The sequence below is a fragment of the Suricata suricatta genome, chromosome 17 (assembly GCF_006229205.1).
Source record: "Suricata suricatta isolate VVHF042 chromosome 17, meerkat_22Aug2017_6uvM2_HiC, whole genome shotgun sequence".
NCBI classification, from domain to species: Eukaryota; Metazoa; Chordata; class Mammalia; order Carnivora; family Herpestidae; genus Suricata; species Suricata suricatta.
The window spans coordinates 12,540,553-12,556,322 of record NC_043716.1 but is presented as its reverse complement, the minus strand read 5'-3'; the positions used below and the strand labels follow the sequence as shown (position 1 = coordinate 12,556,322).

The 15,770-nt window shown below is 45.5% G+C and overlaps 3 protein-coding genes across 3 annotated transcripts in view; 1 reads left to right on the top strand and 2 right to left on the bottom strand.

The window, feature by feature from the left end:
- On the top strand, positions 1-1,146 carry LOC115282498 (olfactory receptor 1D2). The gene has a single exon (XM_029928558.1). It carries the CDS (start codon positions 40-42, stop codon positions 979-981), a length of 942 nt encoding a protein of 313 aa, XP_029784418.1. The 5' UTR covers positions 1-39; the 3' UTR covers positions 982-1,146.
- Positions 1,147-7,132: 5,986 nt separating this feature from the next.
- Positions 7,133-8,092, bottom strand: LOC115282515 (olfactory receptor 3A2). The gene has a single exon (XM_029928581.1). It carries the CDS (start codon positions 8,078-8,080, stop codon positions 7,133-7,135), a length of 948 nt encoding a protein of 315 aa, XP_029784441.1. The 5' UTR covers positions 8,081-8,092.
- A 5,585-nt stretch (positions 8,093-13,677) lies between these two features.
- Positions 13,678-15,770, bottom strand: part of LOC115282396 (olfactory receptor 3A1) — a 3,817-nt gene continuing 1,724 nt past the window's right edge. Inside the window, exon 2 of the mRNA XM_029928408.1 lies at positions 13,678-14,631. Coding sequence (XP_029784268.1) covers positions 13,678-14,631 — 954 coding nt within the window. The remainder of the gene's footprint in view (positions 14,632-15,770) is intronic.

Genomic DNA, 15,770 nt, shown 5'->3' with positions numbered 1-15,770 from the left:
GAACATTCATTGGTGCCTGTGTTGCAGACAGCTGGGGAAATGGATGGAGTCAACACTAGTGGAGTCTCCGAGTTCCTACTCCTGGGGCTCTCAGAGAGTCCTGAGCAGCAGCGGGTCCTGTTCTGGATGTTCCTGTCCATGTACCTGGTCACGGTGGTGGGAAATGTGCTCATCATCCTGGCCATCAGCTTTGATGCCCGCTTGCACACTCCCATGTACTTCTTCCTGGCCAACCTCTCCTTCACTGACCTCTTCTTCGTCACCAACACAATCCCCAAGATGCTGGTGACCCTTCAGTCCCAGAACAAAGACATCTCCTATGCGGGGTGTCTGACACAGCTCTACTTCCTGGTCTCCTTGGTGGCCCTGGACAATCTCATCCTGGTGACAATGGCCTATGACCGCTATGTGGCCATCTGCCGCCCCCTCCACTACACCACAGCCATGAGCCCTGGGCTCTGCATTTTGCTCCTCACCCTGTGTTGGGCACTTTCTGTCTTCTACGGCCTCACCCACACCCTTCTCATGACCAGGGTGACCTTCTGTGATTCCCGGAAGATCCACTACATCTTCTGTGAGATGTACGTCCTGCTGAGGCTTGCATGTTCCAACACCCAAGTCAATCACACAGTGCTGATTGCCACAGGCTGCTTTATATTCCTCACCCCCTTAGGGTTCATGATCATGTCCTATGTCCGGATTGTCAGAACCATTCTCCAAATACCCTCAGCTACTGGGAAGTACAAAGCCTTCTCCACCTGTGCCTCTCATTTGGCTGTGGTTTCCCTCTTCTATGGGACACTTGGTATGGTATATCTGCAGCCCCTCCACACCTATTCCATGAAGGACTCAGTAGCCACAGTGATGTATGCTGTGGTGACCCCCATGATGAACCCTTTCATCTACAGCCTGAGGAACAAGGACATGCATGGGGCTCTGGGAAGACTCCTCCTAGGGAAAGCCTTCCAGAGGTTTACATGAGGTCATTTGGGGCATTGAAGTGGAGACTGGGAATTTTCTTTACCATATGCAAGGCATTATCCTATGGAAGACACAAGAGTGGTTGGGACAGAGCTCCAGCTCAGAATAAGCTCATGCATCTGTGATGAAGACACCCATATGTAAACCAGAGTTCCCCAGACCTCACCAGCCTTGGCAATAAATAATATGCTAACATGAATACTAGAATTTTTGATGATCCTGACCATAGGATCACAGTGCCACCATTCTAGCCTTTCAAAATATGCCCAGTTATGGCCTGGGGGGTGGGTGGGCCTTTGGTATTCTCTAGCACATATCCACTCGCGGTCCTGAGCTTGGCCTTCTCTAAGGGGTTTGCTGCCTATTGGCCATCTGGAGAAGAGGACAGGCACCACTCCATGGCAGGTGCACCGGGTTGGTTGCCCATTCCCAGCTCCACTGGCCACAGCTCCCACTGCTTTAGTGCTAACCCATATTCCCTCTGGACACAGCCCCTACTGTTCAAGCAAAGCTTGTAGACAAATTCTTCTTCTCCCTTCTGCATTGGTTTTCATCTGTTGGGCTTCAAAGCAATGCCTGACCATGCCTTTCTCCTGCTTTCCTTTTCCCTGTGGGAAGACCTTAACCTTGGGCAGCCCATTCTGTCCTTCATTACTGTGGGTCCTCACTCCATTGCCAGCCCCATCTCTTCTGCTTGCTACCAGTCTATCCTTCACTCGGAACAAAACTCCCCAGCTTATCGACCCACGCGTGAACAGGAGTGGTGGTGGGGGCAGTAGAAGGCAGGAGGGAACTGTAAGACTCGATCTCTACTAGCCTTCAGCAATGAAAAATGCAATGGATGGAAACTGTTTAGGAATTGATGAGCCACTGAGCTGTGGCAGTTCCAAAGAGGGAGCAGTCCTTGGTAGAGGAATCGGTGGAGCGAGATTAGACTTTGACAGATGGAGAAAGGAATTGACATGAGATTCAACTCATTTAATTGATAGGGCTGAGCTCAAAGTGGGTTACAAACATGAACTAGGAGCTCACAGTAGATGAAGAAGAAGAGTATTTTAATGCAATGTCTGATGGCAGTGGTCATGTTCTGGGCAGGAAGGTTGAGGGGCATGAAGGAGGAAAGCCAAGCTCGGCTTGTTAGTGAGGGAGGATTCAGGGAAGGCTTCCTTAGGGTGGTGACAGCTGGGCTGAGACTTAAGTGATGCCATGTGAAAAGCTACCCAGGGAAAGTGGCAGGGCAATGTAAGAAAGTGGCAGGGCAAAGTAAGATCACAGCGACAGAGGAGGAAAATGGTGTGGACGGGAGTCTTCCTATCTGTGCAGCCAACCAACGCTCTCAGCCCTACCTCTCCCTTGTGTGGTCAGGCGAGTCACCTCACCTGGCTAAGCCTTGTGTTCTCATCTTTTCACTGAGTACAACAGCATCCTGTCACTCAGAGGGGAGCCACAAGGATTAAATGAGATAATGTGCAAAAGCCCTCGGAGGAATGCCTGGCCTGTGGCCAGTGTAGTTGTTAGGACGCAGGAACAAGTGGACAAAGACGGAGAGGCAGGAAACAGCCTGACAGGTGAGGGGAACGTCCTAGCTGAGTGTCCCCAGTGAGACAAGCAGCAGCCAGAGATGAAGCTGATAGGTAGGTGGGAGGGATTTCAAATGGCCTTGAATACATTGTAGAGGAGCTTGAAATGGAGTCTGCAGACAGTGAGGTACCATGGGATGTTTGTTAGTTTTAACTTTCATTGTTTTTATTAAATCAACAATGTACACTTCTGGAAGAAATATTAAAATCAAAATAAACCCAAAATAATCACCTGTGTTTCTACTACCCCAAACCAACTATTTGGTATAAATTCTAAACTTTGATCTCTGATCACTATATATATATATTTTTTCAGAATAAATTCAAGTTATCTTGAAACTTGAATTTTCACGTAATAATACATTTCTATATTAGTGAATATTCAGCTGCATTACTACTTAATGCCTATGCAGTATTTCAGTGTGTGATTTAATGACGAGAGCAGAATTCATTTTACACTACTGTTCAATATTTAGTTGCTTTCCATTTCTCCTGTTGTTTGCAACATGGCAATAAGTGTCTCCATATGTACATCTTTGTTTCCTTCTCTGATTGTTTCCTTAGGGGAAATTGGGGAAATTGAACTGCCAGGACCAAACGTTTTTATTGTTCAGAGTCTTTGATCTGTTTCCTGAATCATCTTCCACGAAGGTCATAAGGATCTGGACTTTCACAAAGAGGGGTCACAAGATCTCCTTTTTGTTTGGTTTGTGTTTATTGGACTTGTGGGATGGGAAGGAGCCAAAGCCCCAGAACTTTTAAGTACAAGTGGCAAAAGCAAAAGCAACATTATGCTTCTTTAGCAACATTGTTCTACAAAGGTGGACAAGGTTCCTGGTGAGTTCAGCTTCTGACCTTCCCTCTCAGCGAAGCTGTGCCCATGAGAAAAAAACCTCTCTGCCTTTCAACAATGGGACATTCCGGGGGAAGGCACTGGAAGGCAGGCACTGGCCACATGCGGGCTGCTGTCGGGGGTGTGTCACTCACTGCCTGGCAGGATGGTATCCCTCAACAGCCAAGTTCTCATCCACAACAAATCGCTTTTTCCTTGACCACCGGAGGGGATGACATCCAGACCATAGGAGTATCTGCCCTGGATACATTTGGACACAGGAGATAGCAGGAGGGGGGAGGGGCAGCTAGTGCCTCTGTTTTCTCCTTTGTCCTCTTCACCCCAATAAATATTTTTATTTAAAATCTTGAGTGTTAATAGTGCTTAATTCGGCCTTTTGAGCTGTGGCAAATTGTGAGAAGCTATTGCTATCACAGGACATGTAGGCATTTCCGCCACACTCTCCTTAAAAGGATTAGGATGTGGGGGTGCCTGAGTGGCTCAGTCGGTTGAGTCTCTGACTTCGGCTGGCTCAGGTCATGATCTCATGGTTTGTGGGTTCGAGCCCAGTGTCGGGCTCTGTGCTGACAGCTAGCTCAGAGCCTGGAGCCTGCTTCAGATTCTGTGTCTCCTTTTTTCTCTGTCCCTAATCCGTTCATGCTCTGTCTCTGTCTCTCAAAAATAAATAAATGTAAAAAAAAAAAAAAAAAAAGGACTGGGATATAAACTCTGATTAATAAGAAGTCCCCCCTAAGTGTGGTTTCACTTTCTGTGGTTCCTGTTACCGACGGTTGACCACAGTCTGGAAGCAGATGATCCTACTCCTGACCTCAGAAGGTCAGTAGTATCTTAACGCTAGGTCACAATGTCTCTGTCGTTCACCTCACTTCATCTCATCTGGTTGAGACATCCTGCTCCTGCATCCCTGCAAGACATGCTGCTCCTCAAGGGACATGAGTGCCAGCTGTCAAGGGATGCTGGATTTTTCAGTTAGGGCTGAAAGACCAGAGTCCGGCCTCTGCTGTCTCACCAAGGTCTGGGGACCTTTGATGGGTGCTAGAGCAGACCGGTTGGGGCTGTATCAAATGCTCATAGGGTAGATGGAGTGGTGGAATACTGATAATGCTCTCAAAATGTTTTCTGGGTTCAGCCCTAGAACGAAATTCACCCAGCCTATTGTAATCAAGGGTCATTTAATGTGAAGAGCTGTGGAGGAGATGATCTTGTCCCAGTTCTTTAAGGTATAGGTTCGAACAAGCCCAGCCGGAGAAAGGAAATTCTAAGGTCTCAGAGAAGTGGTTACAACCCACATTCTTGATTTTTACTCACAAGAATTTGGTTGTTCTATTTAACCCTGCGATGTCTGGAGACCCAAGAGTATCAGGAAAGAGGCATACTTCATCTCTGCTCCTTAGACTGTCCTGGCAGGGAGGCTGATAATTTGAGTGGGCCAGTAGGGTCGTGGAGGAATGAACCCTGAGCACATACCTCCACCCTTGTTCTCCCCTGCCAGCTCTACTTTCTGCTCTCCTAGGACTGGTCCTAGCCAGAGGAAGCAGAAGAGGAAAACTGAGACTACTCTGTATCATTATACCTTCAGCAGAACTTCAACTTTCTCCCCCTAGTTAGAACAAGGGGCGGGGTGGGGGGGGACCCAACAATCACATCAAAGGTGCTAGTTATTACATGGCCACATGCTGATGGGAAGTGATTCCATAATAGGCATGTTACTCTCCTCTCCTGTCCCATTTATTCTTCACTTTCTCCATACTTATCTCTGAGCTCATCCACATTCCTGAGGCATCTTGTTCGATAATCCTAAATCTCCCATCTGTTCTCAGCTCCTATTCTTTTGTGTCCTTCCCCTAGTTTCTGTCCTTCCTTCTTACCTCTTCTGCTCACCATTCTATCATGTCCCTCCCTGCATCCTCACATTTTATCTTCATTAGTCCACTCCCACTCCTGTCCTACCTCCCACACTCTTGTGTTTTCTTCCATCCTCATCTCAGCCCATCCTCAGTTTTTTGGCTCCAAGAAAAGTTATCACAAGAAAGCCAGGCTCCAGGTGTAGCCATGGGGCAGATTTAGGAAGGATACATTGGAGGGGCAATAGAATTGCCAGGACAGAATAAGTAGCCTTCTAAGGAAGACTGGAGAAAAAGGTGCAAATCAGAAATGGATGAGCTGAAGGCTGGATAAACATCAAGATGAGGAAGTGCTCATCTTGGAGATGAGATTGGAGCTGTAGTGATGTACTAATAAAGCTAGAAAGAGGAACCACTCCCAGAAGCTTCATTTGTGGGCATTTTCTGAGCTAGGGGGTTGGGGAGGGAAAGATAAGACCTTGGAGGAGATGACTATATTGTACACTCCTTGCTGAAAAATCGAAGGACTTGGTTGGAGTATAAATGCTTACTCTTAAAAATGCTTTATTATATCTGTGAGCAAGAGGATTCATCCAATAAGAAAGACATGGCAGGGGATTGGGATGGAGTGTTGCTTTTTTGACCTGGAGATATATCATGTATGCATTACAGTGGTTTTGATTTAGTGAGCTATTTCTCTCTCTACACCCTACCTGTCCTAAACATTATATTGGGTTCTTGTGTGAAGGTCAAGAGAAGGAATGGATTTTTTGGAGGTGAAAGGTAAAGTGTAGAACAGGATAATCTTGACACTGGGCTCATGGTTTAAAATGTCTTTCTGAGCCTAAATGTCCACCACCTGATAAGTGGATCAAGAAGATGTGGTATATATATATATATATACAGTGGAGTATTACATGACAATGAGAAAGAATGAAACCTGGCCACTTGTAGGAAAGTGGATGGACCTCGAGGGTGTCATGCTACGCGAAATAAGTCAGGCAGAGAAGGACAGATACCATATGTTTGCACTCATAGGTCTAACAGGAGAAACCTAATGGAGGACCAGGGGGAGGGGAAGAGGGAAAGAGAGTTGGGGAGAGAGAGGGACACAAATCTTGAGAGACTATGGAATACTGAAAACGAACTGAGGGTTGAAGAGGAAGGGGGAGGGGGGGAAAGAGGTGGTGGTGACGGAGGAGGGCACTTGTGGGGAAGAGCACTGGGTGTTGAATGGAAACCAATTTGACAATAAACTATTTAAAAAAAAAATAAAATGTCTTTCTGCACTCTGACCTGGATGGAATCTTATGTCTCCACCAGGGAAAAAAACCTTCACAGCAATATTACTAGTTACTTAGGTTAACTGGTTACCTATTAGCCAAATAGCCCTTCCTTGTAGAGCATTGTTCTCCAGAACTAGCGGGCTTTCAAGGCTTCAGAAAGTGAGCACCGCCAAACACAATTTGGCAATTTACAGGGGACACTTGCTCAGCAGAACCTAGCTTCATATCTGCCTATCTTCTTTATTTTTCTTCATAGTCCTTATCACCATGTGATACTCCATATATGATACTTATTTATCTTATGTATTTTGTCTTTCTTCATGAGAATGTAAGTTGTGTCGGTGCAGAGACTCTTGTGTATTTTGTTCACCAGTCCCCTAGGAGAGCATCTGGATCTTGGATGCAATTTAATAAATATTTGTTTTATGAATTAATGAATGAATTACACAGAATTTCTTTGGAGGACAAACACATCACACAAGTCTTCAGGCAGTTAATATGATTATGAACCATTTTTCTAGGTTACTGCCTTCATGGGAAGTTTTCCATAACTCAGAAAAGGCAGGAAAGAAGGGACATTGTCAAACCTTAAGTCAGTGACTGCCTCCCCACAAGTACCCGCCACAGGGCACCCTGAACATCAGGGTTTCTAAGGCTGTAAATGAGTGGGTTCAGCATAGGGTTGATTATAGTATTAAAGACCCCAACCCCTTTATCCTTGTCTGAAGACTCCTCAGAACCAAGACGCATGTAGTTGAAGATACCAGTACCATAGAAGAGGCAAACTACAGTGAGGTGGGAGCCACATGTGGAAAAGGCCTTCTTTCTGCCTTCCACTGAACGGATTTGTAGAACTGCAGCTGCCACGTGTGCGTAGGACACAGTGATGAGGACCAAGGGGGTTACAGCCATGAAGGCCGCCGCTATGAAGAGCAACAGCTCATTGAGCTGAGTGCTGGAACAGGAGAGCTGGAAGAGCTGCGGGAGGTCACAGTAGAAGTGATTGATCACATTAGGACCACAGAAGTTCAGGGTGGTTAGGGTAAGAGTGTGATTTAGTGCATTGCTGAAACCCAAAGCCCAGGACACAGCTACCAACATTCTCTGGACTGTCTGGCTCATTCGGGTGCTGTAGGTGAGGGGCTGGCAGATGGCCAGGAATCGGTCATAGGCCATTACTGTCAGTAGGAAGCAGTCCATGCCAGCCAGGAGGTGAAAGAAAAAAAGCTGTGTGAGGCATGCTCCATAGGGAATGGTACGCCTGTGGGACAGGAGACGAGCCAACATTGAGGGAACGGTGACAGTGATGCACCCAACGTCCAGCACGGATAGGTTCCCCAGGAAGAAGTACATGGGGGTGTGGAGTTTGGGCTCCACCAAGATGGCGGCCAGGATGCTGAGGTTGCCCCCAACTGTGACCAGATAGGCTAAGAGGAAGATGACAAAGACCACAGACTGCAGCTGTTCTGTTTCCACGAGACCGAGTAGAATGAATTCAGTGACAGATGTCCTGTTAACCCCAACTTCTGGTTCCATGAGTTTCTGTAAGGAAAGGTCCCAGGAAGGGAGATATCAGTCCACTCTAACTTATTTATTCAACATTAGTGTTTTAATCCACCCATGTGTAAAGCCCCGGGTAAGTTCTCAGCTGTCTGGTTGATGATATTCCCACTCTCCAGGTGTCACATCATCACAGCCCTACTCCGTTGACTTAGTGCCTCTGCTCTCAGCTGAGATGCCCAAAACCATCATTACTTTGTCCCTTCCATCCTCTCCTAGTTGAAGGGGTCGCAGTACTTGGGGAAATGATTTAAGATAGAAGCAGACTTCCTTTTTAAATGCAGTGAGATTAAGATGAATTTCTCCTTTTTACTCTGAGGGATCAACCCAAATCAATAAGCAGATTTCACAATAGAAGAAATTAATGATATTTCCAGAGAAACCAGAAAGGGTTTGCATATCTAGGCTTCAAAGCTTCTGGAATTAAAGATCAAGCAAAGATAGCTAGACTCAGACCCCTGACTGCAGGCACCAGATAGTAGAACCAAGTATATTTATCCAAGGTGAGAAATGTAGGCTGAAGTATAAATTCAAAATCCCTAGGTCAATAAATTGTTGATGTTCTTGATGCTAAGACTTTATAACAGTTTAGTTTAGAATTATTTACTGTCTTTATGGTATATGCAACTCACCTCTAAAATCAAAATTGTAAGCATTACCTCTGGGGCAGGTGCAGCTGGTACAGTGAGTGTACCACACACAGCTACCAACCTTTCACTTGTCCTTGACTCAGACACAGTAGTTTGACCAATAGATCTAAGGAGAGCTCCTCAAAGGAAGTAGGCACATACTTAGAGAGGCAGACTGAGCCACGGTTTTCGTATATTATAAAAGATCCTGGTTAAAAAAAATAAATGTTTCTCTATTGCCATTGGGATAAGCAGAGCTAGAACTTCCTAAGAGTAATGTTGTTCCCTTGCATAGAACACACTTGAATCAAAGGGAAGCAGTTGGAATCTGGTGACTCTAACATAACAGGAAAGGGTGATGGGGTCACATGAATGAAAATTTGGATGCAGTGATCTCTAAAATTCGCTTAAACTTCTAGGATCGCCAGATTGGTGAGAAGGAGAATCACTTTCAGGCAACTCATAATTTATAAAATTGATCAGTGCTTTTCAGATGGAGAAATCAATGGATGGATAACAGCTGTGTACATATACTACATTAAAGAGCAATGGACTACCCTCTCCTTTCCTTTTTTAATGTCAACATTAGATTGTGACCCTGTGATTTTCTACCTCCTTGCTCACGCAGTTTTCTCTGCCTGCAATGGATGCCTTTCCAACTCTACATCCCAAGTATTTCAGGACTTAAGGCGGGCTGCCCAGGAGTTCCCAGGATCAAAAGTATCTTTGTCTCTCTCTCTCCTAAGCTCTCACTACACATTATCTCATGGATTTATTACTGTGTATCTTCTAGCAAAGACATGACTCTATGAAACGTATCTCCCCTCCTTCTCTGTAAGTGACATGAGGACCGCAAATAGGTTTCTTTCAGTTTTACAATAGCAATACGTATCATACCGCTTTACAAAGAGTAGGTACTCAGTGTTTATTAAATAAATAACTAAATGGCTCAAATGTTCATAGGACTGCAAAGAAAGAGAGCATCAGCATGACCTAGAGTTGTCACGGAAGACTTTCTGGACATATTGGAACTCAGGCTAGAATTTGTGGATTAGGATGATTTAGGTGAGGTGTAGAGGTGAGTGGAGGGTGTGAGGTCGCTGCAGAGACTACTGCTTTCCTTGGTTTCATGGGACAAGCAGGTAATGTGGCAACACACACACTAACATATTTCTTTTTGGGTAAACCACTCAAAAGGATAAGGCCCTTATAAAATAAGTAACTTATAACCAGGGATAGAAAAGCAACAGAGAAGCTGCCATTAACCTTTAGGTGACCTGAGATACAGTTTTCTTGAAATACGTGGGTTTCTGAAGATGTCTGATCATCCAGAGACATCCAGAGAGTCTAAAGGGTCACTACAATGCCTGTGATGAGGAGCCTTCCTGCATTCACATTCTCAGAGCCTTGTCATGAGTCCCAGGGTCTCTCTGTGGAGCAATTACAGCTCCCTACTCTGGAACACCAAAGAATACCTCCATGTTCCTTTTGATGAAAAGGCTCCACAAGACCTGGGACTGGAGTGAAGGTTTAAGGCTGCTTGATGCAGTGGGTCCTAGGCAGTGAGTCAGACTCAGTGAATCCCTTCATACACTCTCCTAAGAGTCAAATGTATAGACTTCCAAGAAATGGGGGTGTGGGCAAAGGGGCCCAGAAGGAGAGCCAAGGTCTTTGGGTTGTAGCCTCAGATCCTCCCATAAAATCGTTTCTTTTTCCAGAGGCATCAGTTGTACCTCATGAAAAGTCAGATTTGAGCAGATGGCAGCAACAGAGGCCCCATCACTGTTTTGTAAGAGCAGGGAAAGCACCCCTGAGCACACTCACCTAGGCATGGGCGTAGACACCAGTGAGGTTCTTCAGGAAAGATGAGGAGGTCTGTAGACCCACGTATCCACCAGAAAGGAGGCAAGGAACTAGATACAGTAAATCAAGGAAACAAGCTCATATTTTCGTTATCCTAGCATTATTCTTACAGTGTTATCCCTCCAAGGAGGGAGTAGACAAATGGGGAGAGAGACTAATTGTTTTGTAAACAACACAAGCCCTTCCTAAATCTATGCATCACACCTTCTTGTATGTAAACTTTTTTTGAAAAAGAAGAAAAAGGGCTTTATCTCTTGAGCTAGCTTTATAGGAAGTAGTTAGAGGAGGTGATATAAGTTCCATTTAATGGGAGGTTCACTGAGGTTTACATGACTTGTTCACATTCTCAAGCCACCCAGGAAGTGAGAGGTGCAAATGGGACTAGATATAGTTTTGCTAAGGGAGGGACTTATTTCCCAGATGTCAACCCCAAGCAGAGTCTTTGAGCAGAGACAAAGTAATTTCCAGACTTGTCTTGCACCTGGGGTGAGGGTGAAGCCCCAGAAGACAGGCAGGAAGGAGAAACTTTCTTCAAACGGAGTTTCATGAGTCCTCAGTAATTGGTGTTTTCTCCCTCAGGGCCTTGTTAATGGGAGCCCCCGGGACTGTGTCTTGGGCGCCCAGCACTGACTCCGGAAGTGGGGGTAGAAGAGTTATATTGGGCTAGGAGGCCTCCTGGGGAGCTGTCTGCCAATGCGACCACCTGGGCCAGGCTTGGAGGGACTGAGAGCCCTGGTGAAGGCCACAGACTAGTAAACAGAAGACGCAGGAGGATTAAGGAGTGTGTTCCCACCACTGCTTACTCAACACTCCTCTCCCAAGAGAAGGTCTCTGTCCCCTCCCACCAGAGAAGCCTTCTGCAGGAGGAAATGCACTGTAGACAGACCTGTTCTCTGGCTGTTGGTGGTTGACTTTGGACAAGTTGCTGTCCCCTTTTGATCCTCAGTATCTTCATCTGTGAAATGAGCATATTGCCTACCATAGACCATTGCTTGCAGATTAAATGAAGTAAGATTGCCTAAGCTGACAATAGAAGTTTGGTAACACATCAACATAGCAACTGATAACATTTGTGGGTATGTGTTAGGTACAGTGTCATGTGCCAAATACTTTTTGTGCCTGGGTCCCTGTGATTCCCTACAACTCCTCTAGGAAGCACATTGTGGCAGACACATCCGATGTCTGCCTCACATCTCCCTCAGCCTTTCTTCTCACTTCATCTGCAGAGCTGGGTCGGACAGTCCCCCTCAGGCTTCTGCTTGGGGCAGGCTGACAGGGTGTAGCCTCTTCCTTGCGATCCTCTCATGCCAGGAATAATGGCGGTGTAGACAGGTCCTCTATAGGTTTGGTACCTGTGCACAGAGTGCAGAGAGCTCCTTGAGAATAGGAAAGGGGAGCCAATGTATAGACACCCCAGCACCTCTTCCTCAGTCAATTGTGGGAGGCATTCCATGTGCTTATGCTCTATTAAGTCTCTGCCAGACATCCGTTGCAGTCTTTGGTGATGAACCCGTTGGTCAGGGACACTTCTTTCTTTGTCTCACTCTATAACTTCAGTCTTTCCCTCAGGGACTGAGATGGTTTCCCAGTTAAGCCACACATGCGTCTTGTCTCAGACATTGTTCTGGGGGGAGCCTGGCTAAGACAGCTGGTTTGGGGTGTGGCGCTAGGAAGCCTGTCCTCCAGATGGATATCTGCACGTGGACCATTCACCACCTTTGGGGGAAAGTCGGCTTGGTAATAACTGGAGTTTCACCACTGAGCCTCAGCTGTGGTGTGTTGGGATGAGGTACAGGTGAAATGTGAAACACTGGGCCACGTTTGTGACTCACCTGTGGCAGCTTTCCACTCTAAGCATTGTTCACCCATTCGTGTAAGAGTAAGAATTCTTAAACTTATTTCCCACATACCTATTTCTCCCCATGTCCCTCTTTCTTCTTCTTTTCCCCCAGAAACTTTCCATGTACAGTTTTGTTCTTACTACCTCCCTCATTCCCTTCTCTTCATCTCCATCTTATCTGATCCTTTCAACCCTTTTATCGCCATTGAAACTCACAGAGAAGCCAGGACACGATGTAGGTCAAAGAGATGTTTTGGGGCAATGAATCAGGAAACATCAGTGGCACAGTACAAATGCCCAAAATGGGCGATTCATCTCAAAGGGTGAAAGGCTGGGAAGCACCACGTAAGAAGAGAGAAAGTTCTAGATTAGAGACTGTTCTCTCACTGAGAAAGGAAATTTTAGAGGAAGAATCACCATAGCACTATATTTACAGATACAGGTTATCATAGCTGGAAGGCTTCGAGAGTGAAGAAATTTTATGGAGTATTTGGAATTCTTTCATGAGTAAATAAAATTGCATTACAAAGTAGTATTTTTTTAAAATTTGAAATATGTCAGGGAAGATAGATAAGGAACAATAATTGTGTATTACAACATTTACTTCTTGTGTTAACGGAGTTTTAAAACTTTGCACACGGATCATGCTGTGCAGTTAGTAGAGATCATGTACCCATACAGCTTGCCCACTATCCTCTCGTTATCCCATGGGATCTTCATGTGAAGGAAAAGAAATCTTCTGTTTGGGTTTGTAGAAACATGGTAGGCAAAATAGAAGGAATCTGATGTCTAGGCTCATGTTTTATAACCAGACCATCCATAGCTGCACTTGAGAGAATCGCATGACTTACTAATGGATGCAGGGCATGGTGGAAAAGGCTTTGATTGGATATTTTTGGGAGACCAGGCTATAACCTACCAAAGAGTCATGCCCTGTGGGACATGAACCTGTACTAGTCAAGGCTCGGAGGCTTCACTTCTACCCAGAAAAAGTAGCACACAGTGTCTGAAGTTGTAATTGGTCAAAGGGTTGGTCTTGGCAGAGCCTGCTCACCTATTGTCTATAAATTGGACATGCCTTCTTTGGGAAACAATGACTCTTTGCCCTAACAAAAAACCATCCTGCTCAGACAGGCAGAAGGAATTCTGAACCATTAGTCTTAGTTAGTGGCTTTAGAGGATTTCTTCTTTGGTCCAGAAAGGGAAAAGGAAGGAGTGACACTCCAGACCTCAAGACCTTGTCAAGCCAGTGGTCGCCTCCCCAGGAGCACTCGCCAGAGGGCACCCTGCACATCAGGGTTCCTGAGGCTGTAGATGATTGGATTCAGCATGGGGTTGATGACAGTGTTAAAGATGCCAACAGCTTTATCCTTGTCTGAAAGCTTGGCTGAACCCAGTCGCATATAATTAAATATACCTGAACCATAGAAAATGGCAACCACAGTGAGATGTGAACCGCATGTGGAGAAGGCTTTCTTCCTCCCCTCTGCGGAGCGGATTCGTAGGACGGCAGCTGCCACATGGGCATAGGAGGTTATGATGAGAGCCAGGGGGGTACCTGCCATTATGAAACCCACAGCAAAAAGCAGCCACTCGTTGAGTTGAGTGCTGGAGCAGGAGAGCTGGAAGAGCTGCGGGAGGTCACAGTAGAAGTGATTGATCACATTGGGACCACAGAAATTCAGGGTGGATATGGCTACTGTGTGAGTCAGTGCATTGGTGAAGGCTAAAGCCCAGGACACAGCCACCAGAATCCTCTGGACTGTCTGGCTCATTTGGGTGCTGTAGGTGAGGGGCCGGCAGATGGCCAGGAATCTGTCATATGCCATGGCTGTCAACAGAAAGCAGTCCATGCCAGCCAGGAGGTGAAAGAAGAAAAGCTGTGCCAGGCAAGCTCCATAGGGCACAGTACGCTTGTGGGATAGGAGACGAGCCAACATTGAGGGAATAGTGACGGTGATGCACCCAAAGTCCAGCATGGATAGGTTCCCCAGGAAGAAGTACATGGGGGTGTGGAGTTTGGGCTCCACCAAGATGGCGGCCAGGATGCTGAGGTTGCCCCCGACTGTGACCAGGTAGGCTAAGAGGAAGATGACAAAGACCACAGACTGCAGCTGCTCTGTTTCCACGAGGCCGAGTAGAATGAATTCAGTGACAGATGTCCTGTTAACCCCAACTTCTGGTTCCATGAGTTTCTGGAAGGAAATGTCGCAGAAAGGGAGATATCAGTCCATTCTAATTTTATTTATTCAATGTAAATATTTCACCATCCATGTGTAAAGCCCCAGGTAAGTTCTCAGCTGTCTGGTTGATGATATTCCCACTCCCCAGGTCTCACCTTATCACTGACCTCCTCCCTCAACTTAATGCCTTTGTTCTGCTCTCAGCTGAGATGCCCCACAGCATCATCACTTTGACCTTTCCATCCTCTCTTAGTTGAAAGGGTCAAAATACATGGGAAAATGAGTTAATATAAAAGCAGACTTCTTTTCTAAAAACAGTGAGATTAAGATGGACTTCTCCTTTTTACTCTGAAGAATCAACCCAAACCAATAAGCAGATTTCACAATAGAAAAATTAATGATATTTCCAAGGACTCTAGAAAGCATTTAAAAACCCAGGTTTCTTGAGAAAGTAGATGGAACTTACCTAAACATTATAAAAGCAGTTTATGAAAAGCCCACAGCCAACATTATCCTTAATGGGGAAAAACTGAGAGCTTTCCCCCTGAGATCAGGAACACCACAGGGGTGTCCACTCTCACCACTGCTGTTTAACATAGTGCTGGAAGTCCTAGCATCAGCAATCAGACAACAAAAGGAAATGAATGGCATCAGAATTGGTATAGAAGAAGTCAAACTTATACTTTTTGCAGATGACATGATACTCTACATAGAAAACCTGGCAGACTCCACCAGAAGCCTTCTAGAACTGATTAATGAATTCAGTAAAGTTTCAGGGTACAAAATCAATGTACAGAAATCAGTTGCATTCCTATACACCAAAAATGAAGCAGCCGAAAGAGAAATCAAGAAACTGATCCCATTCACGATTGCACGAAAAACCATTAAATACCTAGGAATAAACCTAACCAAGGATATAAAAGACCTGATGAAAACTATAGAAAACTTATGAAAGAGATTGAAGAAGACACCAAGAAATGGAAAAACATTCCCTGTTCATGGATCGGAAGACTAAACATTGTGAAAATGTCATTACTACCCAAAGCAATCTACACATTCAATGCAATCCCCATCAAAAGTGCACCAAGATTCTTCTCAAAGCTAGAACAAACTATCCTCAAATTCGTATGGAACCACAAAAGACCCCGAAT